The sequence below is a fragment of the Xiphophorus maculatus genome, chromosome 2 (assembly GCF_002775205.1).
Source record: "Xiphophorus maculatus strain JP 163 A chromosome 2, X_maculatus-5.0-male, whole genome shotgun sequence".
In the NCBI taxonomy this organism is placed as follows: Eukaryota; Metazoa; Chordata; class Actinopteri; order Cyprinodontiformes; family Poeciliidae; genus Xiphophorus; species Xiphophorus maculatus.
The window spans coordinates 3,549,757-3,575,711 of record NC_036444.1 but is presented as its reverse complement, the minus strand read 5'-3'; the positions used below and the strand labels follow the sequence as shown (position 1 = coordinate 3,575,711).

Sequence of the window (25,955 nt, the reverse complement as noted above, 5' to 3'; positions counted from 1 at the left end):
GGTCAGCTTGTTTAAACCAAATTTAGAGAACACATTAAAAATAAGACAAATAGGTCATGTAATAGAGATTTGAAATTCAGTCATAAAAACAAACAAAAAAACCCATTTCTGTCAACAAAAGGGCTTTTTCCAGCCTTATGTTGAATGGAGTGAATCACCAGCTGAATAAAGATGATTCAAGATATTCGAATCATCCTCGTAATTTTATGAATTAATTCCGATTATTTTATTTATTTATTGTTAGTTTGGCCCTAATACTCTTTATAAATAACCATCCTCCACTGTGAAGAGAGATCCGAACAAAATGGCTGTTAATGTAAATTCAATATTTTAAAGCGTGACTAACACAGACTGTACAGCTTTGTTCACTTCCTTCGCTGCCATTGATAAAACTGCAGGAAAACTACAATTCTAAAATAGTACAGAAAATTAATCTCATTGTTCACAACTTCTTCTGTTCGCTGACTAGAAATTCTACAGGAGACAATCCAGCTCTATAGGAGAAATCCCAGATGAGAACCAAGCAGAATTGTGTAGGCTAATAAAGTGCCTTTATGGTGATATTTGTTATGAATTAGCAATACATAAACTGAAACAAGGAAAAAAAAAGAAAGAAAGGCCGGAACGAAAGAAACCAGGACATAAGAAAGGAAAGGAAAAACAAATGAATAGAAGTAGGAAACAGGGACGGAAAGATTGTAGAAATAAAAGAAAAGGATAAGGAATAGTCTGTAAATACAAATTATTTTTGCATACTTATTTAGACCTGAAAAATATTGATATCAGGACAGGAAGTGAAAGAGGTCAGACATCTCAAAGCACAAATACAGAAACGACAAGAAGGCGACGGAAAAACAAGACTGAGGTAAGTAAAATAAAATCCAACCGAAAAAGATGAGACGCATAACCGTAGTGGGAACTAATGTTTGCTTGTTATTCCAGCAATAATTTTCCCCCCGGAGCTCATTAAAGTCTGGAGAGAAACGATCCACAAAACCTTAAAAAACCAACCGAGTGGAGACGGCGAAGGAGGAACACGAAGCAGGTGTGAGATTTCAAACACAGAAAATAAATGAACAGAAGAGGAAGAGCTGAGGAGGGCCAGAGAAAGAAAAAAAGAGGCTGCAGGTACCGCAGAAACTGATGGGTTTTACAGAAATAACGTAAAAATGACACAAAACCAGAAAAGCCTCCATCTGCATGCAGGTTTCCGGGTGTTTAACAAACTACCAGGACAGACGTTTGTTTGGTTTAAGAAAAATAAAAGTACAATTTCATTTTATTGAGTTCTTCAAAGCAAATAAAAAAAACTTCAGAAATTGATTCAATTAATAAATAATAATCGCAAAGTCTAAATATAATATTTTTACAGTCAATAATAATAATAATAGACCTTTTACGCTATCATTATCTATAGAAGTAGTAGTTTTAGCCGTTTAGCCACAATTTGTTCGACACAAAACAAAAACAAGAAGCAGGTTTTTAATCAGCAGAATGGCAGGTTCAGATTTTTCCACACAATCAATATTAGGTTTCTGTTTCTCTTTTATATAACACTCAAGTACAGAAATACAGATAATATAGTCATCAGTCAAATTCATTACCTAGTAGTACCATTATTATCATCATAATACCAGGAGAATAAAAACAGTGGCTTTGATATATTTATATTTGTGTGCGTGTGTATGGATGTGTGTGTAAATATATATATATATATATATATTTATGTGTGTATATATATATTGTTAAAGTTCCATGGTAGCAGGGTTCAAAGTTCACAGTCCAACACGAAGAGAAGCGAAGGACAGTCCGTGCTTCGAAGCGAACAAACACCGGGCGGTCCAGGGCGGAGGGACAAAATGGTGGCCAGTTGGGGAATGTGGTGAAAAATAAACCAAAGGAGGATGAAATAAAAATCTGTACTTCATGGAAAGCAGCATAGAGTAAAAGAGAGGAGGGTCCAAAAGATGAGGAAGTTTGTTTCTGAAGAACAGCAGCAGGAATGAGGCGAATTAAATAAATAAAACTCCACTTGACCTCAACAGGAATTAGAAATTCAGATGACAAAAGATTGATTCAACCTTTCATTTTTATACACTGTTTACACTGTACATATGTAGCTAACGTGCAAAACCAGAATTAAATCAATTTAATTGTATTATTTTTAATTGTCATCTTGGAGTTAAATTACTTTTACGTTTACTGAAATATTTAATTTTACTTTCCAAACATTTTGGTGATTTAAAAACACCCAATTATGTTTTTCATCAAAGTTCTGGATAGTTTGTTTGGTTTGTTTCTTCAGTAAAACAAAATACTTGTCACGTTTGGTCCTCCTTACAACTTGGAGTTAAAATACTTTCACGTTTACTGACTCATTCCTCGGCTTCTGAATTTCAGCGGAAAGCAGTAAATGTATAAACGTTTTCACTCACTGAGCATTAATACAGTAAAAAAATGTTTAGAAAACATCTGACTTATATTTAGCGTTAAACTGGGCGGAGCTTATGTTAGGCTTAGAGAAACATCAAATAGCTACGTTTAGTCTCATCCACAGAATGAAGGTTTAACAAAGTGATTTATGTTTACTTATTCAATGTTTATTTTTTAAAATATCTTAAATATGGCTAAACTTTCCATACCATATTTTAAATTATATTTACGTTTGTCTTGTCGTGTTTGTTAATTTTTTGCTCGTTCTGTCAGAATGTTTTGCTTCGTTACGGCAAGTTAGTTTTGGTTAAAGCGTGTTTGTTGCGTGTTCACAAAGTTTACAGTGGAAATGTTGTTCGCCTATCATATCCCACGACTAGTTCATAAGAAATCTTAACAGTGATTTGAATTCATTAAGGTCTTAAATTTCAATAATAATCTGGGAAGGAATTTAAATATTAAAAGGTAATATCTGTGATATAGAGGAAAGTATGCACCACTGACTTAAGAAATAAATTACAAAAGAGAAAATGTGGGATAATTCACTACGTTTTAACAGTAACATTAAAGTCAATCATATTGAAAAAATTAAACCAGCATCCCCAGGCTGCAATCACATAATTGGGTTTGTTACATGTTTAAATTAATTTTTTTTAAATGAAACCAAGAACAAATCTTGCTCTAAATGACAAAAATAAAAAATAACAGAAACGAAAAGAGTTTTTCTCTTGAGAACATTCTTCAGAGTTGATGTTTAAGGAGACTGATGGATGAAGGGATGTGATAAACGGATGGCTGGATGAAGGAGTGAGGAGGAAAGAGGGGATTCTTACACTTCAGGACACGATAAGATGATCAGCTGCGTTTTTCAGCAGAGAGTAAAAAAAGTTTTGGCTGTCCAAAGCTGCAGTTAAGCCACAAAGAAAATGGAGAGAGGAAAAGGATGGATGAAGGGATGGATGAAAGGAGGAAGTGGAGAAGGTGGCCATTTTCTCTCATGTACCAGCTTTTCTTAATTCCTTTAATCAAACTTCATCTTAAATCATCGTCCGTTGTCACGCCCTCTCTTTTCTTCTTCTTCTCTTCCTCCAGCTCATTTGTGTCCTTTTTTTCCCGCTTCTGAACTTTCCGTCTTCCTCCTTTGTTTCCATCCCCAGCTCCTTCTTCCTCTCTACAACGGGAACACCAGGAACCCGGAGAAAGTGGAGAATTTCCATCCGCCCATCAGGTGTCCTTTTTCCAGTTTGAGGTAGGCCCGGTCACCCTTCTCCATCTGGATCAGAACGCCGTTGCTGGCAGCTTCGCGTGTCACATCATGGTCGTCGGCGAATGCAGAGATCACCGGCCAGCCGTTGTGCATCAGGCTCACCTGGACGAGGAAAAACACAAACCGGGTTAGTCTACAGAAATAAATTTGCCCTTTAAAAATGTGTTAAAGGAGCATTTCTCAATTTTAAAGATTTGTCAGCATAAATATTTATCTTTGATATTATAATATTAGGCCTGTCACAATAAATTGTCCCAGAAGTTATTGCAATAAACAATAATAGTGAAGATCACCTTCAAGTAATATTGTGGTAATGGCATAATAATCCCCAAACACATTCTAAAGATTTTTAATTTCTAGTATGAAAAACCCTGAAATTAAACAAACTCTTTTTCTACGTGACTGTAAACAATGGAAAGAGGCTGTAAAAACAGGTTAGCACTCAGCCAGCCACAGCAAGCAATAAATCAATTGATCTCATGATAAATTACAACAAGCTCAATAATTTCCATTTGGGAGATTTATCGTCTTTCTCTTTTCTCTCTTTTTACCAAAAACTGGATAAAAGTCTTCAGCCTGGAGCCTTGGTCTTGTCTTGGACTTTATAATTAATTTTATTTAATGTTTCTGTTTTGTCTATTTCAGAATATTTAAAAAGTGTTCCAGTTCAGTTCCAGTATGAAATGTTCATTAGAATTTAAAGTTTATTGATCTTTGAGAACGTGTTTTTGCGTTATGCCTTAATAATAATATTATTAGAAAATGGTCTCCAAACAACAATATTATTGTTTATTGCGATAATTTCTGGGACAATTTATCTTCCAGCAAAACTTTTACTGTGACAGGCTTATTTAGTACAAATGGATTTTTAGCAATACTGGTCCACATGTAGACCAGGGATTATTATAAACAGTGATATTAGGATCAAATAAATTAGCTCTTCATTTATGCAACACATCCAATAAATATGTGGTTATTTTGGAACAGCATATTTATCTGTAGTTTTATACAGTCAGCACATTATTAATAGATTTGCCAAGATGGAGGGTCTCTTTCTTCCTCCCGAATTCAACAAAACCCCCACAGAGCCAATGACGGAGAAAAAGAAAAAGACATAGAGTGTGTCTGACTCAACAAATATTTCAATAGGGAATAACATCTTGGTACAGAAAGAAGTGTCTGTCAGAAACGTTTCCCCCTCTTCTTTAAACAGGCAGCAGCTTTCATCACTTCTCTTTGGAGCTACAACAGAAACACAGGCTCTCCTGGGATTTGATTCCCCTTCTTATGCTTCACTTTAAATAACAACATTGTTTTGTGCCGGCTCTGGTAACAGCGCAGTAGTAAAACAAACTGAAACGAATGCTGGGGAAACGTCTTGTTTTTATGCAGAAATACATTTTATAAGCCGAGTGGGATTACAGGCCATCCTGCGAGAAGATGCTGAGCCTCCTGATGGGAAAAGGGAAACAACACGGTTTCTCTTGTATTTAATTTCTACAGCCGCTTGTACAATCATGTTTCTGCAAGAATATACAGAAGTAGAGGAAGCCACTATATTTTTTTTTTGTTCTCTAGCTCAGATTTTGGAGAACTGGGGCAAAGCTTCGTTTCCAGCACAAAGAATCAGAATCATTTTGCACATGAAATAGGCATGAAAGAAATAAATCAATACATCAGTGTTAATGCAGAGAATTTACTCGATAATTTCAGTTACAGAAAAAAAACAAGTTATTTGTCGTTTTCTGTTTTGATCATTTCTTTCCTTTTTATATCCTGCTCTTATATTTTATTCCTTGTGTTTAGTTATTCTCATTGTTTGAGTTTCGATTTGATTTGTTAGATTAGTCTTTATTTGTGTTTCTGATTTTCTTTTTTTTCATTTTCTGTTTCTGTAGTTTCATAATATAACCCTCCTCATTCCGGCTGCTAATCATTGTCTCATCATTTGCCCCCGTTTCTGCCCCAGCTGCATCCAATCACCTGTCACACTATCTGCGTTTCCATAACCCATGTGCACAAAACTTTGTCAATATTCTGCTAGTTATGACAAAATGTAATTTCGCAATTGCTGCGTTTCCAATAAATAAGCTAAACAATTGAAATCACATGTGAACAAGTGTGTTCACACTTTAAGTCATTGAAAAACATGCAGCGCCATCATCCTATAACTACTTCCTGTCTTCTACTTTGTGGTTTGCGCCACTGGCAGCATCCAGTTGTTGATCATGGGACTCATGAATTAGGCGTTTCCATCTACTGGTGTGGTGCGAGTCAACCAGACTAAGGAAAGCGTAATTTTGTCAGATGTTGGCGGTTGACAGAGGGCAGTAATAAACCAGGTGTGGAGGTGGCAAACTAGCCACCTCCACACCTGGTGGAGGCATGGACTAGCATGGACAACACATCTCAAGCCGAAAAGCCCTCCTCTCAGAGCCACCGGTTGGCACTTCAAGTTTTTTCTGAGGTTCTTGCCTCTGCTAAGGCACAGATGGATGGGATCCTTCCACCACTCCCATCACATTCAGCAAAAGTGTTTCCATTTTATTTTAACAGATTAACTCTTTTTGGGAAAAGCCTAAAACCACCTCAAGGATGCGTCAACTTTTTTGAGTAAGTCATTTCAAATTTTGCTGTTCCTGTCAACCTTTCCTAATGCGATACTTCAAAATGTACATCAACATCCATTGATGGAAACACTGCTATTGAATCCAGTTCAGTTTAATTATATGGAGCAGATTCATATCAAATGTCATATCAAACAGCAGCAACTAAAAACAACTTCTGAACTCTTCTGTACATCAAAGTATCATAGAGTAAAAATGGAGACCATCTGTCTTGATGGCTGAGGTTTGCTCCAAACTGGGTCAACAGAACAATGATCCCAAGCACTGAGACAAAACTACAGCAGAATGGCTGAAATAAAACAAACAAGGGTACTGCAACGGTCTAAGTCAAAATCCAGATCTCTGATGAAAATGCAAAAAAAAAAGGTTTGAATCCATTTTAATTTGATATAGTTGCATTTCCCTCACTATAAAAGGAAATGTACAAGCATATCCCCGTACAGCTATAAAGCTGTAAACTGTTTTGTGAGCATTTGACAAACTGCTTCAATGCTTTTTTTGGTCTCAGATATTTATTGGAAAAAGTTTGTATAATAATTTATTAGGTCTTTATGTTTGGATAACAGTTGAGTGGGTTTAGTTTACAGGCAGCTCAGACAACTTTGTAACAGCAGTCATGATAAAAACATTTTATTTGTATACATTTATTGAAAAGCACTCAATAAGCTGCCCTCTTTTAAGTCCACTTATATATTCAAGGATAAAAACATTGAATTTGAAGTTCTTTGCTGAAGAATGACGTTTGAGAATGTACAGTTTTCCTAGCTTCTTTACATCAATGAAAACATGAAGCTTTTAACAGCAGAAGAATCAATTTCCCTCAAAAGTTCTCACCTGAGCGCTAAGTTAGTGAAAATATTTCCTTTCACCCCACAAAAATATGTAATTGTAAAACTGTCACTAACTGATGGAGCGAAGTCATAAACATCCCATAATTATACACTTAACCAGCTCATTTGGCCTGATGGTCAGGACGGAGTGCGTGTGTGTGTGTGCGTGTGTGTGTGTGTGTGTGTGTGTGTGTGTGTGTGTGTGTGTGTGTGGGCAGGAGATGGAGAGCCTGTCAGAGTCAAGAGCTCTCTTGGCCTGGCACTCCTCTTAATAGAAAACTGAACTTGGCGACTCACTCAGGCTGGATGAGTGTTGGGGTGTGTGTGTGTGTGTGTGTGTGTGTGTGTGTGTGTGTGTGTGTGTGTGTGTGTGTGTGTGTGTGTGTGTGTGTGTGTGTGTGTGTGTGTGCGTCGCTTTGTACAGCTCATGTATGAATCTGATAAAAACACTCAGCCTACACTTAAATTATTTTTTTCAATTGACAGAACAGAAAAAGAGAAAAGGTCAGGGCCAAAAAAAGAACACTTCAAAATCTTGAAAACGTATTCATTTAAGTCTGAAGAATATATTAGAGGATATAAATTTCCCAAAAGAAAACTTTGCCTTTCAATTACAAAGTATTGTATATGTTGCCTGTAAACGTAATGTTACGTATACGTCCACGAACAAATCATTTTAGATTGTGTAGAGAATATTTCTGAACCTGCTGTCAAATAGTTTCACTTTTTTCCCTCCATTTATGTTACTATACTCACCAAAAAAATTTATTTGGATCTAAACATGGATTTTTGTGCTCATCTTCTGAATTGGATCGCATGTTTTGTGACCGGGCGGGTTACCTTTGCTGAGGCCTCTCTAGCCTCCTGCCTCAGCAGCATTTCCGTTACAAATGTACAATTTTTTTTTGATATTCTGTGAATGGTTAACACAATTTTGCAATTGCGGTGTTTCCCTTAAATAGGAAATCCAATTAAAATCACACAAATAAGCTTATTCACAACAGTAATTTAAGTCTGAAAAATATCAAAATTTACAAAAAAAAGCATTGATTTTCAATTATAAAGTGTGTGCTGCCTTTAAAGTTGCAATAACTTCCACGTAATGTCATGTAGATGTTCACATCCACTAACGACCATTTTACATTGTGCAGAGAATATTTTTGAAGCTACTGTCAGACAGTTTCACTTTTTTTCCATTTATGTTGCCATGCTCCAAAAATATATATTTTTGGATCTCAATGTGGATTTTAGCTTGTATCATTTTTTAATAAGTCATCAAAAAAAACATGGCTGCAGCGACGACGTAAACACTTGAATAAGATTCAGATTTCAGCCACATTGCAAAGCAACTTTATTTACATTATTTAAAGTGTTAGTATATAAAGATAAAAACACAATGTTATACAAAACAACCCAATATGATAATAGTTTAAGAATAATAATATTAATAATGGGCGCAGTAAAAATTAAGCTTCCTGCAGATTATTGGTGTATAGTAACTAAAAGCTCCAAACTCTTGAAATAGATATTAGTAGGTACTTGGCACTCATCATCCACCATCAGAAGACACTTTGTCGTCTTAGTTGGGATTCGGCCAGGCTCATCTCACGATGCAAGACGAAGGCATTTGCTGTGGCAATGTCCAGAAAAGTGCAGCAACGAGGTTCGGTGCAAGTGATTTGCTTTTCAGGTTAAGCTGGTCTGAAAGGTTTTCCCATATTTGTATTGCAGGTCACACCTGGATGTGAACAGTCCATTTCCATCCTTCACCCTTCTAGTTACTGTTTCCAGAGAAAGCAGGATGGATGGTGGCACACAGAGACCTTGTGTGTGTCCATGAACATTTTGGGACTAGAGTAAAAATTGTCCATGTAAAAATGGTGCCAAGAGAGGATGTGTGAATGAGGTTCATGACTTCATCATAAGAGTTTTGCCAGTGTACATACTAAATCTGATGGTGCAGCCAGGACTATTGTTTAAAATCTTAACGTCAGAATTGAGATTTTGGAAACAATCAGTTTATTGTTGTCCCAATAAATCTGAATTCTTATTATTCTAACTTTTATTCCACAATAAGGCTAAATAAATGGTACTATAAATAGCCATCCATAACAATTCTTTTGTTTTTGTCACAACTTGTGACGAAAACAAAAATAAAATTAAAATTTTCGTTGTCAGACAAATATAACTACAGCTACTGAAAAAGAATGAATATGTGACATATTAAAGAAGATACAAAACACAAATCCAGTAAATAAACAATGTGCAAACCTGACCTTAAGGTTGTTTCACCAATTAATTTAAACTTTATAAACACATTTATGGTCTAGCTTCCTGTAAATCAGGGCAAAGCATATCAGAGAATAACATAAGTCCAAGTGTAGTGATGGATTCAGACCTGAACTTTCAGAGCCACATAAAGACAGTTAAAAATTCAGCCTTTTATTACCTGAAGAACAATTGCAGGACTGAAAGACTAATGTGCCACCAAGAGACAGAGAAAGTGTTTTACTCCACCTTCATGCAACACTAAACTGATTTGTACATGTTTGTAATCACAGACATTTTAGAGTTGAAAAATGGCAATTATGCTGTGAGATTTATCATTAATTCAAAAATAGCATTTTTTTTCCCCCAAAAGAAAAGGCTTTGGTTTGTATGACAGGAACAGATGATACTGAGGCAGATAAAAAAAGAAAGCAGAGGTAAAAAAAACAAATAAAAGTGGCGCAGTGGAAAGAACAGGCTCAGGGAGATTGGGACATGGTTTCTGTCCAAAGTGCAAAAACTGATTCCAAACAGAGATGGCAGACAACAGCATCCCACAATGCTCAGACACACCTGCTTCCAGGTCACTGAGGTGGAAATCAAACCTCAAACACCAGCTCTCTGAGGTGTGGGTTAGAAACACTGTTCAGGCGCTAAATGTTTAAAACTGTTATCCTAAATTAATGGCTTTCTGGCTTTAACAAAGTGTGTAAAATCAGCGCTGCATACGCTGATGTCAAACATTTACATACGAACCCAGAAGGCTGTTTTAAATCTAAATAAGGATCTGATGTCTCAAGCAAAACAAAAGTTTATTATCAAAATGTCCAAATTTTCAGATTCCTGATTTTAGTTTTTGTAAAATTTAGGCTCTTTCTGCAAGTTTTTGTCTTTGTAATACCTGCAAATCAACAGACTTGTTCGGTACCACTTGATAATTGCTTTTCACTTTTTGACCACTAATATTAGTCCGTTGGGAAAAAAAAGTAGGAGGAAACATTTTCTTCTTGCTTACTTGGAAATTAGGAGAAGTTTAAAATTATCATAAAATAATTGATATGAGAAAAAATGTGGAAATGGTGAGAATAAAAAGAGGAAAAAAAAGTTGAAATGACTGGACAAGTTGGAATTACAAGTTGAAAATGAGAAAAAAGTGTAAATGAGTCAAAATAATGAGAAGATAGTTGAAATTACAAGAAAAAAGGCTGAAAAACTAACAAAGTTGAATGTTTGCAAAAATACTCAGTAAGATGTCATAAAAGTGAAATGACAGTAACTCAACAATAAAGTCAAAATGACAAGAAAAAATTTGACATGACTAGAAAATCAAAATTATGAAAAAAGTTCAAATGACCAAAAAAAGTCAAAGTAAAAGTATAGGTATATTAACAATTAAGTCGGATGGATGAGTAAATACTCAAAATGACTGTCAAGCAAATTGTCTTCTGGGGAATAAATGTTTAAAGTTAAAAACAGATACAAAATCAAAGTTTATACTCATTATTATTAAATCACTGTCAAATCAAAGTAATATATTTTTTTTATCAACCACGCTAACATATATGTAATAATTATTTTTTAATAATTGTTTTGTCCAAGAAACAAAAAAAGGCTAAGCATGTATGTTGTTCCATATTTGTGAAAACAACATTTAACCCTTTCATGCATGAATTATGATCCTTTGTGTCAGAATTTTTTTTTCCATTTTTAAAAGAATTTTTCTTAAGGCATAAAAAAAAGGTAGGAAAATTTTTTTGTAAAAAAAAAAAAAAAAAAAAAATATATATATATATATATATATATATATATATATATATATATATTTTTTTTTTTTTTTATGTGATCAATTGTAATTTTGTCCAAATACAAAGTTGTTATTTGAAAAATACATCAGTAGTATTTTTCCTTAGGGGTTATCTAATGTCACAATATTTTTTTTACTTGCAAGAGTCGTCTACAGTAGAAGGAGGGACCGGGTCGGTTCTCATGCTTTTTTGTCTGTCGGCCATATTGTGTTTCACAAAAATAATTTCTTGCATTTGTAGCTGATGGCCAGTAGTTGATGGTATATTTTATGATGCATTAGTGTCCACTTCAGTGGTCTGTGTGCATTTATAACATAAAAATCCACAGGAAGCACAAGAAAATGGCTTTTAGATAGCTGTCCACTGTAGTGACCACTATGCATGAAAGGGATAAGCATCTTTTAAAATCAATCTAAAGTATGTATTTTAAAACAAAGGCAGAAAGGGACTAATTAGTTTGTTAGATGGTCGTGAAACCACAGGGATCATTTTAATTTAACATTTTAAACAACTTTTAAGATCTGGAAACCAAAGAAACATACCGTCTTCACACAGTCCAAACATTTAGTCCATTCTCTCTGGTTGACGAGTCGTTGCTGGGTCGATAACGCCAACATAACTTCACATGGAAACACAGAGGTTTTTCAGCACCAAACACAACAATGATCCGGTTTGAAATTGCAGGCTGCTATTATCCACTAACATGTTTCCCGTTGACATTTCCAGTTTGAGACGATTCAAATTGCAAAGGTTAGCTGTAACAGGCGGTGTAAAATCTCCATGATCCAAACCATAACCTACTCCACAATGTTCTGATTCACCCGTGTTTTCTCAACACACACACACACAGCTGCTTGGGGTAAGTGTGTGAGGTTATGGCAGTGATGTATAGCAGCAATAAAACCATGAAACTGTGGTCATCGCCTGTATGAATCAACCCCACATTGTGATTCTTTACCTCCTCTCCAACATGCAGAAGCACAGATAGTCTATAATTACCACCATAAAAATAAAAAAAAGGATGAACGTGAGGCAGTGCACAACATCAGACTGCAATTGATCTGCATTCATTATTGGAAAAGGCACAGCAACAGGAAAAAAAAGAGAAAGAAGAGGATTGGGATATAAGGAGAGTGACAAAAGGGGGTTCAAAGGCAGAAGGATGTGGAGAAAAAGAAAAATTCAAAATGTACTAAAGAGAAAAATCTGACATCTCAGTGCAGCACTTAATGCTTAATGACATCCTGTTGCATCACGACTTCCTGTCCAGATTTTGACATGACAATAATGCTTTTCTGGTTTTGCATTTCACAACCTGTCTTCTTGCCCTCATTTCCAAATCATCTCTTTTCAGATCCACATCTTTCTCCTTTAGATTCTCTACTTTCCTTTCTGAGCCGTTTTTCTTAAAACTTTTTTGTTTCCATACAACCAGGACTAAAGACAATGGACTCCTTCAAAGGGAGACGTTCTTTACCTCTGATGAAGGAATATAAAAAAAGTACAGAGAAAGTGACCAAAGAGTAAACATGAAAAAATAGATACATTTAAAAAATAAGAGCAAAACCTTCTGGGGAAAACAAATACTGATGTGAAGAAACTATAGAAACGGTGCAGGAAAATACCAGGGACGTTTATGTGGAAAGAACAATTTAAAGACAAATCCTGCTGCTTTTCTGGCCGATGACTGATATTTAAAGATATCAGACATTACCTGATGTTTAGACGCCATTAAAAAACAACCACACCGCAGACATGGCCTCTCAGCTTCAGTTAAAACCCCCACAATCTCAACCTCTCATCAATCTCTCAGTCACATGAAAAATAGCACAGGACCAACTCCCAAACGGCAACAAAGTGGACATCAACACCGGTTGTTGACATCAGTCTGGTTCTACTTATGACCGATACCAGCATAGTAAAAAAAACAAAAAACAAATAACAGCATCGTCCAAAACCGATGTTAATAGCGACATATTGTCCATTCCGAAGACAAGCAAAGCATAAAATAACAATAATCTTTTTTGTATAAAAAACATAGAAATAAATAAAAGAAATTCAGGAGGAAATTCTCCCACATCCACAAACGGATGAGTCAAGACTGTGGTCAAGAGCTTTGCATAGATATATAACAGAGTACTTTTTTGAAATACCCTCCAGTCTTAGCCAGGAGGAGCATGTAGACATTTAAAAGTGGTCCAAAAATGGAGCCTTGAGGAGCCCCACATATGATCTTTGTTAGATTACATTTACGATTACGATGGTCAACAGGTCCAAATACATGAATAATGCAAAATCCAAAAGAAACTCAAAAAACAAAAGCAACAGAAAAATGGTGCAACCACAGAAAACAAAAGGGAAAATGCTGCAAACAACAAAAGCAGCAACTATGAAACTCCAAACTCGCTCCACAAAATGGGAGTCCTCCAGACCACTAGGGGGAGTCGACCACCAACAACCTGACACTTAATAAAGACAGGGTCAACTGTCTTTATTTACGTACCAGCTAATTAATTTTTTTTTTAATCACAAAACCAGAGACTAAATATATCAATACCTTGCATGTTGTATTTATCATACAAACAATCCGTCAACGCCACCCATCGATCCCACCACTCATTTCTCTCTCTGTCCATACATCTCTTAAAGTTAGGTTTTTGCGGATTTTATAACTAAAGTCTAACTTGTATCTGCAGAAATATCTGCAGTGAATTAATTAAATTCAAAGTCAACTTCTGCATTTACACTTTGAAAATGGGTTGAGAATTTTGGGAATTTTATTCTGGATTTGTGAAAGGAGAACACGGTGAGGACAGTCTCTGCCAAATCACAGCTGATCCAATCAAAACACTTTCTCCAGTTTTAGACTGTCCTCCATAAGACGGAGGCTGTTGCTGTTAATAACGATGTCCCTCTGCAGTAATGTTCTCTGCTCTCCTTAGGAGGCGAAAAAGTCATTCTTATTTCTTATTGGTCTGATGGAACAACCTCTTGGATCCAAGCGAACAGTTTGTCTCAGGTTCTGCTTCCAAATAAAAAATATCAAAAGTTTCCTTCATTTAAACAGGAAAACATGACATGTAGTCTTCTTCAACTGAAAAATATCTACTTTTAATATTCAACACATAAACCATCATTTGGTTCTACAATTAGAGATGCACCCATCCACTATTTTTATTTCCGATGCGATGTAAATATCAGATATTGAGATATTTCACTTTTTGCAAATACAAAGTGCAAAACAAAATCCTCACAACAGATTTTGCCTCAGTGCAAAATCATGACTTCAATCATGAAGTCATGATGACTTCATGATTCAATGCACCACACTTACAGAAAACACTTTTAAACAAAATATGTCTACCAGAACGATTGCCGTTGAGTCAAAGAAATGCGCACATCTTCAAAGTGAATGGTAAAATAATAAATATTTCTAAATTGCTAAATTAAAAGACTACTTGGCTGAAATATTTGGTTGGTTTTTGTATTTCAGATGTTAGACATTGATGTTTTGAATATCAAATTTATTAGTCCAGTTGGATGAACTCTTATTGAAATACAGACCACAATGATAAAAGCTACATTTTGTCATCGTAATGGATGCCATCATCCCAGTTTAAAACAGTAGTAACAAACAGACCTCCCTCCTTTTTAAAAAACTAAAAACATTGAGAAGTGATGGTTTGAATAAAATATACTGCTGACAAACCGTTTTGATTTACTAATGCTGTAGGGCTGTACAGTACATCTGCATTAATGTTGGAAAGTAAGACTGAGCCAAGAAGCAACATTACCGGTGTGGTTGTCGAAAGTCTAGGGAAATGTACATAATATCAAAAATATTGGTTATGGAGACCATGATGTTTAAAGACTTTATTTAATAGACAATTTATTTGGACGACCAGCCCCTCAACTTTTATTGGACAGTTGGACAGATAGAAATACTTCAAGACTTAATTTTAATTATTTACAGACATTTAATAAATTATTAAACAAATTATTTAAAAGTAGTTAAAGTTATGACACATTTATTTAATGATCTGTTTAATTTTGTCTCATTTGGCCCTCCATAGTCAGCCATAAAAATATTAACATCGGAGATCAATATTGGTGCATCCCTAAAAAACATAATTGATTGGTTCTTAATCACAAATAATCAGTACTTTTAATCAGTCACCAGATTCTGCAGAAAGCTGCCCATCAGCCAGGTTGTTAAATCTTACATTTAAACTCAGTCGGTTGGATTAATGCTGAGCAATAACAACAAATAGCGAGTCTGCTGAGTCACCGGTTTCTCTGAGTTGCCACGGTGACGCCCAAGTTAAAGCTTGTTGTGGCCAGAAATCAAAAATTATCTCCTGTGTTTAATTTGGGTTGTGTGACCCAAATTAAAGACACAACCCAGAAGAAATGCTTCACTTTCATTTCAAATGAAGTTGAATTTTGATGCCTTAAACGCATGTTTAATTATGGAAAACTAATCTATTGTTGGTAAATACAGAAATAATTGAAAATAACTCATTATTGCACTTTGAGGACTAAAATAAGTGTAAAAATGTTCTCTCATGTCTTGAATATTTTGTTAAAACAGCCTATTTATGCAAATAACTAAATGAGTAATGTCCTTCAGAAACTGCTGGCAATGAAATTCTAAACTAGAAATAATAAATAATAAAATAGAAATTTTATTACAAAAAATTTTATTATAAATAATAGGATGATTAAAATTATCGTAATTTGAGGGGGTGGGCATGTATAGTTTATCATTTATAGTGATAAATCTGACAAGAACTTTCATTTATCGTCACGATAAATTGCAAGTAATGATATTTGAAACCCTCAAAAACTGTTCCTATTGTCGGGATTGTTGATTTTACCATCAGTTGATCATTTATTTGTTTTTTCTTCTAGGTATCATAAATACTGTCAAGCTTGTGTGAATCAAAGTTCAGTGAATATTCTATCGGGTGATTATATATTGATTTTGATCACTTGTCTATTGCAATATAGATCATTATTGATTCATTGTCCATCTATTCCAAAAAATAAATTCGATTCCTACTAAAATACCACATAATGTTGTCCAATTGACGAGCGTTGGACAGAGGAACTGGTCTAATAATGCTTTGAAAATGAAGAGAAAATTCAAACTCCATGCAGAAAGTTACCAGCTGCACCTCCCTCCCGCCTGAAAATAATACCTAACAGGATTAAACACATTAAATATAAAAAAAGAAACATTCCCACATCATCATCATCATCATCTAATCTTTTTCACATATGAGCAAAAATCTACCTTCTGTAATGTTCTGCCAAACTGAACACACATCTATTGGATAAAAACCAACCATGCATCTGGCTTGAACGCTTTTTATTTGTGTGTCTACGTTACTCATAATTCACATAAATCTGTTCATGCAGACACCTTGTGGGAACTAACGTCTCTTTTGGCAGCAAAAATAAAGTCCCAGCAAGGAAAATAAATCAATTCTGAGAAGAGATTCTGGTTTAAAGTTCGACCGAGGATACATTTAGATAAGCAGCAGTTAGTTAGCTGCACAGTTTGTCTCCAGTAATGAGAGGAAAGCAAATTAAAGAGAGTCTTCTCTGTTATCGCTCATCCCAAACTGTGCAGAGAAACGTTTTTTATAAGATAATTATCATAGTTATTTGTCTCTAATTGCTACACATAATTTAAAAGGATGCCCTTCTTTTGCACTGATATATTTTGAGCCTTTATCTCCCGACAAAAGAATTTCACTCAACTCAGCCACCATGTTTTACTTACAAATAGATTTATTAAAATAAAAAAGAAGAACCTAATGAACATGACTGAAAGGTGAGATTTTATATTTGACCTTTTGGGATAATTTCCAAAGCGTTGTTCTGCACTCCTGGATTCTTATTAGTGTTGCCATCAATGAATATCAATTTACATGTTATGTATGATCACCATGACCTTTTCTGCAAAGATCAGGAAGTATGGCTCCACATTATTATGTTTGGCAGGTAAAAGGTAACATCTTAGATCTATAAGTCCATCCACGAAGAAACGCAAAATGATCTCAGTAAGGTAGAAACATGAATCTTATCGGATCTCTTAAGAGAAACATTACTAGACATAAAATAAAGGTACTAAATATTAGATAAACTGTATTTTATCCCAACATTAGGATCAACAAAAATTGTTATTGACCTTTTATTCCATCACTTCCCCTACAAAGGGCAGAACTAAAGTCAAACAGGATTAAAAGAAGATTTTGTTTTTTCATCAATGTGTGTTAAAATTGTAAAAAATCGTGGATAAACATGAAAACATGGCAACCTTCTAGCATGTGAGACTGACCCAAAGGCTGTGTGTTACACGATGACGCTCTCGCTTACACTAAGAAATAGAACATGAGTCTGGTAGAATATTCAATAATTTCACTGAACTCCGATCCAGAACCGCACAGCATTCTGGGAGATGTAGGCAGATGAAAGGCTTTTAGCTGCTCAACTTCTCACGGCTAACGACACTAGATTGGTGGAAACAAAACATTCACTCACTGGTTACCTAACAACTCACTCACTCACTCCTTGGTTGCCTAGCAACAACTGGCTGAGTAACATGTGCAGCAGCAGGTTAAAGTTTTGCTATAACGTAGTGGGGTGAAAACTGGATAAAATCAGGAAAAGTCACACCAGTAGTTTGTCAGTAATTCAGATATTTAAAACAAAACTATTCAATAACTATTGACACTGACTTCCACAAAATGCTTATACTGTGTTACTTTTCCAGCCATATCATCCAGTCTTAATGATAACTATTTTTAACTATGAAGGGGGACAAAAAAATACCAAAAAGAAATGGAGAGTAAACGACAAAAATGGTCAAAAGGATGGGAACATTTTAACAACTTCTTCTTAACAGCCATACTCCAATCTTTACACCCCACAAAAATCTGATTTGTGCCACTTAACTTATCAACTTGACTTTGCTATCTTTACTGACTTTTCAGTTAAAAAAAATGGTCTTGACCAAACTCTTAGTAGGGAGTTTAGCCTGTTTAATAATCAGTGATCACCTAGAAAGCAGCAAATCGCTGAACTTCTAGAAGAAACCAGATACAGTAAATCAGGACATAAACAATGGCTGAAGCAAGCAGTGTCGACAGTTAGCTTTCTCTTTATTAGCTTCCTTTGTTTTATGTTCTGCACTGTTAATTTTATTATAATCTTTTGACGATATTGTCAGCTCCCATTGCTCAACAACTTTAAAATCGATCTGTAGACGGCGGTATCCGTTACTACGTCCGTGAACAGAGCGCTGCTGTGTGACGTCAGCGTTCTTCTTCTGCAGGTCGCTTCAGTCATAAACTATTCACACAAAAGTCTGACTGGGGTCACGTTTAATTAGTAGCATGAATGACCATGCAAAAAAACTGATTTCAGAAAAAAATAAATAGAAATTGGAATCAAGGATCAATTTTCCTGGACGATAAATTGTCCCAGAAGTTTATTGTGATCAACGACAATATTGTTTAGAGATCATTTTTCAGTAATATAATGGTAATGGCATAGTAATACAAGAACACATTCTGAACTTTAAATTCTAATAAACATTTAACCATAAAACTGGAAGACATTTTAAATATCCAAAATAAATAGAAACAACGAATAAAATGAATTATCAAGTGTCTGTAAACAAAATAGTCCTTGAAAAAGCCTCGTTGAGACCAAAGCACCAGACTGAAGACTTTAATCATCCACTTTTTGGTAGAAAGAGAGGAGAGAAAATCTAATAATTATGCAAATGGAAATTAAGTTTGTTTTAATTTCTAGACTGTTTTAACAACAGAAAACACATGAATACAACTTAATGTTTCCAACATTTTAGAGAAAGCAAGCTTTGTTTGGCCCACTCAGAAACCACATCAGAATAAAGTAGCATGTGCAATTATAGAGGGAATAATAGAAACCACAATCATTTTGGAGGTTTTTGGGAGAGATGTAGAGTTTCATCGTTTATATGTAATGATATTATAGTCCCAATAGAATGACCTTCTGTAAATGCTGTTATTATGAGGGCGGTGTATGAAGAAGCAGTTCCTTAAGATCCATAATGCGCCCAGCATGGGAGGCATTTTAGTTTCCTCCTGAAACTCCCAATTAAAACTCAGACGCAGCATTAACACCAGGCCTTTACGAACGCGAGCTGAGTGCGCCGGCATTTACGATACATCTGCAAAAATATTCCCAATTCACCACTAAACCTTCTGCTGCTCAACTTTGAGGACAAAAAAAAAGTAAATGTTGAGTCAGTTTTATCTAATTTCAGAAGAAATCCTTTAATCTCCAAACCATCAGGGTGATTGGTGGACACTGCTGGTTGCTGTTTAGTTAGTTTTGTCAAATCTCTGTGGTAAGTTACAAACAAGTTTTCAGCTTGGCCAGCTTGAATAGAGCATCCAAAAAGTGCTTTCTTGTTCCCTTGGTAAGAGAATATACCAAAGGCCATTTTTTGCAGTGCTTTCAACTAGATGTGCACCAATAAATCAAGTCCAATTTTCTTAATTTTTGGAGATGTGCAAGTGGTCAATGAGAAACCAATCTCATCTACCTCTGGTCTGAAAATCAGACACTCTCCTTTCGCTCTACCATGACAAAACTATAGTCACCCCATTGTTAACTTAGATGCTATATGTAGCGACTTTTCAGCCAAAAAATAAATAAATTGATATTGGCCAAAAAATCAGCGTTTTAATGATTCCTTCGGTTATCAGCAAAACAAAAAACCTGCAATCAGGGTACCACTACTTCCACCAGCATATACTGTTGTCAACGAGACTCAGTTAAACTTAAATCTATCAGATAAAGTGTTTAAAAGTCACAGGAAGCTGGTTTGTGGATTGACCAACATAAATCGCCTGATAGTCCAGCAGATTTGGTTCGATTCGGACCAAAATATCAACATTTGTTAATTTTCAGCTGCTGCGGTTCGCTTTCTCACTGCACTGTCAAATGAACCAAACCATTGGAAAACCCTGTTCCCCTCCTTTCCTGTAGGGGCGCTGCAACAACAACCACTGAATGAATACGACATGAAAACCTCTGAAGACACTGAGCGCAACTTCCTGCTTCACAAAATCTAAACAGAAATGGAGTAGGGACAGATTTTAGTATTAGGAGGATTTCTCTTTGGTAAAAATCCATGAGTCATTTTTTCTGCTACCGTGAGACTAGAGCGTTTGTTTTGGTTGTATTCACCCAGAATGCCGTGCACTATAGTCTATAGTCTATAACTTTATGCTTTTAAAGTGGTTCAAGAGCATTATTTGTGTTTGTGGAGCAATTATTGCTGTACCATGCAGTCATTTACAAAAGTAAACTTTTTATTGTCATTTTTATCATTATCACAATAGTACCGCAAAATATTATGATACAACTTTAAGTCCAAGCCTAATCTCAAAACCTGATGCTCCAGTTTTGATTAAAAACTTTATCATAAATGTTTTACTTGGAAAAGATTTTTATTTTAAAGAGAGGTAAGAAGATGAGGCCCGTCACGACAAATTTAGGTGGACAATAAATTGTCCCAGAAGTTATGGCAATAAACAATAACATTGTTGTTTTGAGACCATTTTCAAGTAATGTTATAGTAATGGCATAATAATGCAAGAGCACATTCGCGAAGATCAATAAGCTTTAAATTCTATTGAACACTCAACACTGGAACTGGAAGACATTTTAAATATAAAAATAAACAAATAAGACAACAGAAACAACAAATAAAATGAATTATGAAGTCTTGAAAGAAAACCATCCTTCAAAAAAGAGCTAGTTAAGATCAAAGCACCAAACTGCAGACCAGTTTTGGCAGAAAGGGAGAAAAGAGAAAAACAGTAAATCGTGGAAATTGAGCTTGTTTCAATTTGTCAGGCGATTAATTGATGTATTGTTTATTATGACAACTCTATAGAAGATCAACTCTAAAGTCAGTGAATTTATTTATTCCAGTCTGTTAAGGCTGGAGATGAAAACAGTTGCATCTGAAGGAAGATGTGCAGAAGTAGAGTAAATACGAGCTGAAGGGTCACATCGCAGGCAGATGAGATACCTTTCATTTGCAACATTTTTGTTTTAATTGGTAGAAAAATTGCTTGCTTTTATCACCTTTCACATTTTCATCCAGAAATCCAGGTAGAAAACTGTTTATTCTTCCCTCCACATCCAAAACCTGCTAATCAATGGTTCCTCCAGATGTGTGGCCTTCTTCAAACCTCGCTGAACCTCTTCCTTCTCCTTCCATCTTCTCCAATTATTTGCTCAACCAATATCTTGGTTCCTGTAGCTCCCCCCCGTTTGCTCTTCATTCTTCCTCGTCTCTTCTTCTCTTCCTCCCGCTGCCTCTCATCTCCTGAACGCTCCACGGTGGCCGTCTCTCAGGCAATTAAGCGGTGGGAGTTTTCAGCGTAGCAGATGTGCAGGACGGATGACGGGCGGCGCGTTGGACAGATATGATGTCAGTTTATGTAGAGAACTGAAGTATTTCTGCTCACTTAAATATTCAAAAAATGAAGTGAAAGATGCCGTCCAAGCAGGAGATTGAATAAAAGTTAAACTGAATTGCTGTTTTAATCACATTAAATAAATGTAAGCAGCAGATTTAGACAAAAATCATTTTCTGCACAATCCATACAGTCTTAATTACCTCAAGCAGTCATGACTGGTGGACTTACAGTTTATTATCACCCGTTCATTCATTTAGTTCCCCAATAATAAAAGTAAAACCACTTTATATTGCATCTCTTGCAACATAATTTGCGAGAGATGCATTGTAATTTCTGCTGGGTGGCTCCTAGCGCAGCATGTCAAAGGCTAAAAATGAATTTTAGTGCTTTGACGCATCCAAAGAATCAAGAGAGCATCTATGGAGATGCGAAACACAAATACTTTGACATTAGGTTTTATGTTTGTGTCTGATTAAACTAAAAACTACTAAAATAATTATGAAAAACAGCATTTCCATTCGTGTCCATCACGGCTCTCTTGACAGATTCCAACCAGATTCTCATAAAAACTTTTATGAGAAAATAAACGGACGCACGGCACATTTAACACACACACACACAGTTAGACTTATTAAACAGCTACCTGTATGGCTTGGCTGTTGTAGACTTTGACTACATAGAAGCTAAAACTGTAAATCCCTTTCCGCGGCGCGATGAAGTTACTTCGTTCCTCGTCAAAATTCCTCCCAATGTTTACTAAAACCTGGAAGAAAAGAAAAAACATATTATAAAATTGTTTCTGTGAAAACAAAAGTAGTTTTTTGAGAACATGATGACATTTTAAGTAAAAAAAAACACTTAAAATAGAAGAAAAAAGTTACTTTTTTCAACCCAACTGAAGAAAAACTCACATTAAATCTCAAATTGTAGATAATCACAAGTATGTTTCTAAATCAAAACAGTTTCCTGAGGCTATAACCTCAAGTTTTATGTTCTTTCATAAACTTTAAGGAAGATTCAAAACGAAAAATCATAGATCATTATTTTCTGTAGCTGTCCGTATACTTTTATGTATAATGACTGAGATGCTGGTTAAGGGAAAAATTAATAGTTTTTCCATCTTTTATGACACAGTAAGCAAGACTGGGAAGAATTTAAAGAATAATATCCAAAAGGAAAGGCTGCAAAACTGAAATAATAAGGATACAGTTTTCTAACAACAAAAAGGAGAATACTTTGTATCAGTTTACATTCCCTTGATTTAGCAAATTCCATCATTAATTCGCCATATTTAAGATACACAGGTGAAAAGAACTGGTCTGATTTATTTTAATTTTAACAGAATTTGACTTTTTTATAGTTAAATACATGAAATCTGCAAAAATGTTTTATTCATTTAAAACACTGAGGTGGACGAAAAAATGTGCATCGCCATCATTTCTGCAAAGTTAAAAAATTTATTTAGAGTTTTAAGAGAAAAGACAAATCGGAACAGCTTCACGGATCAACGTAAGTCAGAAAAAAAACAAATAATGATCATAAATATTTAGTTATTTGAGCCAAACTTAACATATTTTCTCTGTAAACTGACCCAAAACCAACTGACACCAACCGCCCGGACCGTTAAATAATTTTTAAAAAACATAATATGAGATGTTTTTAGACCCACCTGGTCAAAGTAGATGACCATGGTTCGGTTGCTCATCTCGGACGGCTCGTGGTTGGTGTTCCGGACCGCGGAGAAAGCCACCTTCGCGCTGCCGGAGCGCACCGAGATGCCGAGCGCCGTGCCCGTCGGGTCCGAGGTCGGGTTGGAGTCGCACACCACCAGGCACTTCCCCTCCAACACGATGGGTTCGGTCTCATTCTGAGCCCGAACCGGGCCAGCAGCGAGCCAGGCGGCACTCAGCAGGCACAGCACCAACATTCCGGACCAGAAAGTAAAAAAAAAAAAAAAAAAAAGCCCCAACAATAGCAGAAGTTTAAACCTGCGCGAGCCGCTCCGTTCTGCTGCGGTTAACGGTTAAACTCCGACCCGGATGGACTCGCTGGTGTTCGCTCCGGTCCAGTCCCGGTCGCTCAGCCGGTCTCCTCCTCCTGTCGCACCTGTCAGCGGCTCCTGTTCCGGAACAAACAGAGGGAGAGTCGCGCGCCGAGCGGGCGGACAGCAGCACTCATAGCAGCAGCGCGGGAGGGGAAGCTCCGTCTGCTCTCTGGCGCGCGCCTCAATTATTGATAGGCAAGATGTGAGAGTTCTAAACACAAAAGGCTCGCGAGGAGGAGACCCCTCCCTCCGTTCCCGCGGTAAACGACAACTCATCAGGATTGGCGCGTGCGCGTATGTGAGATTTTCCAATCAGCGCGTGCCGACCGCCCCTTTTTCCCGCCCTTCGCCTCCTCCTTTAACTTAATCCCAGTTCTCTTTATCTCTCCATCTATAAAAAACTATCTGCATCCTGGAGTTGTTGTTTTTCCTTTCTTTTTTTGTTTCACATATTTTACACAGTCAAGAGATCACTTTCTAGAAAAATCTTTAAAATTTTGAGATTAATCTAAGAATTTTTCTAGAAAAAAGTAGGAAAATTCTGAGTTTCTAAAGCCGACAATATTCTGCAGAATATTAAATTTTCAACATTTCTACATAATCTTTCACTGAGTTTCAAAACTTGATAATCTTTCAACTTTTTCAACTCTTGTCCTTTTTCTGAGTTTCAAAAGCAAAAAATTTAAATTTTTGAAACTCAGTCAGTACCTGTTGATTTTTAAAGCTTAGAAATTTTGAAGATTTTTCTAGAAATTTTCTGGGATTCATTTTCCAGCAAATTAAAGTTTCAAAAGTCAAACATTTTTTACTTTTGAAACTCAGTCAAAAATGTTGTAGAAATTTAGAAAATTTCTAATTTTCTATAAATGTTTGAAATTTCCATGTTTTATTGTCAGAGATTTCTTAGGTTAATCTGAAAATATCTTTTTTTCTGGAAAATTTTTGACTTTTCAAACCCAGGAATTTTCTTGTTTATTGTTTTTTCAATAAATATTCTGAGATTAATATAAAAATGTATGAGTCTCCATCAACTTTTTCTAACACGGTGCTTCAAATTGTGCAGAAAATCAATGTTGATGGAAACACGGTTATTGAAATCTATCAGTCTTGAAACTGTTACAAAGCCTTTTCTAAGTCTATGGGGCTCCATAAATGGAAAAATGAGAAACAGTGGCGAACATTCCCTAAAAAAGTCAGAACTGCCAAAGTTACTTCAAAAGTACACCAGCCACTCATTCAAGAAGTCACAAAAGGACCATAAATAAAGTGCTAAAGGGATTAACTTATTAGAGAGAAGATGGGCAAAAATGGCATCCATAGAGAGAGTTATATTGTGGAAACCACTGCTAACCAAAAAGGACACAAAGGTTTGTCGAACACTTCCCAAAAAATCTTGATGAACCTCTAGACCTTTGAGAAAATATTCTGCAGCTCAGCAAGGAAAAGTGGAACTTGTCCCGTAACGTCTGGCACAAAATAAACAGTATCGATCTCCATACTGTTGATACTGATAGTGGTAGGTAGAGTGTATACTCAAATGACTGAATAACTTCATTAACCAAAAAGGTGATGGGCCTTTCCAGGCATTTCTATGTTTGGGGGTCGTCTGGATATCGACTTTTCAAAAATGTGTGTTTTGATCAAATACTGCTTCGGAAAGTTATCATTTTTGTATCCTGGTAAGTTGTTTTAGTAACTGTACATTTGTTGAAAAGGAAATGCTTCTTTGACCACTCACCATGTCAAGGAATTTATATTTATCTCACGCGTTTTATTTTTCTACCCAGTTATTCCATTATTTCTTGGGTTTTATCATTTTTCCATGCCCTTCCAGTCTCTGTCATACTTTCTACCTCCCTGGTTTCCCTCCAATCCTGCAGTTTTCATCCCTGTCTCTATCCCAGTGGGTTTTCCCTCGGCGTCTAATATGAGCTGACGGTGAGTGACAGGCCAGAAAGACTTCTGTGTGACGCCTGGCGCTGGGGACGAGCCACATCTACTCTCCGTCTGTCCACCTTTTCTCCTCCAGACAAACACAGATCCTCATTTTCTTCTTCTTTCCCGGGATCACACTGCTCTGTTGGAACTGAGGCTTCATTGAGTCTTAGGCTGTTTTCACACCTGACTCGATTCGATTGGGGACTAAAGTTGCAACACTTGTTAAATTTTCAGCTGCTGTGGTTCACTT

At 35.9% G+C, this 25,955-nt stretch overlaps 1 protein-coding gene across 1 annotated transcript; it reads right to left on the bottom strand.

Annotated features, from left to right (window-relative positions):
* Window positions 1-1,320: 1,320 nt before the first annotated feature.
* Window positions 1,321-23,974, bottom strand: cbln1 (cerebellin 1 precursor). Its single transcript, XM_023344096.1, has 3 exons — window positions 23,393-23,974; window positions 22,367-22,486; window positions 1,321-3,802 (listed from the first exon to the last, which is right to left on the bottom strand). Exons 1-3 carry the CDS (start codon window positions 23,648-23,650, stop codon window positions 3,605-3,607), a joined length of 576 nt encoding a protein of 191 aa, XP_023199864.1. The 5' UTR covers window positions 23,651-23,974; the 3' UTR covers window positions 1,321-3,604.
* Between the last annotated feature and the right edge of the window lie 1,981 nt (window positions 23,975-25,955).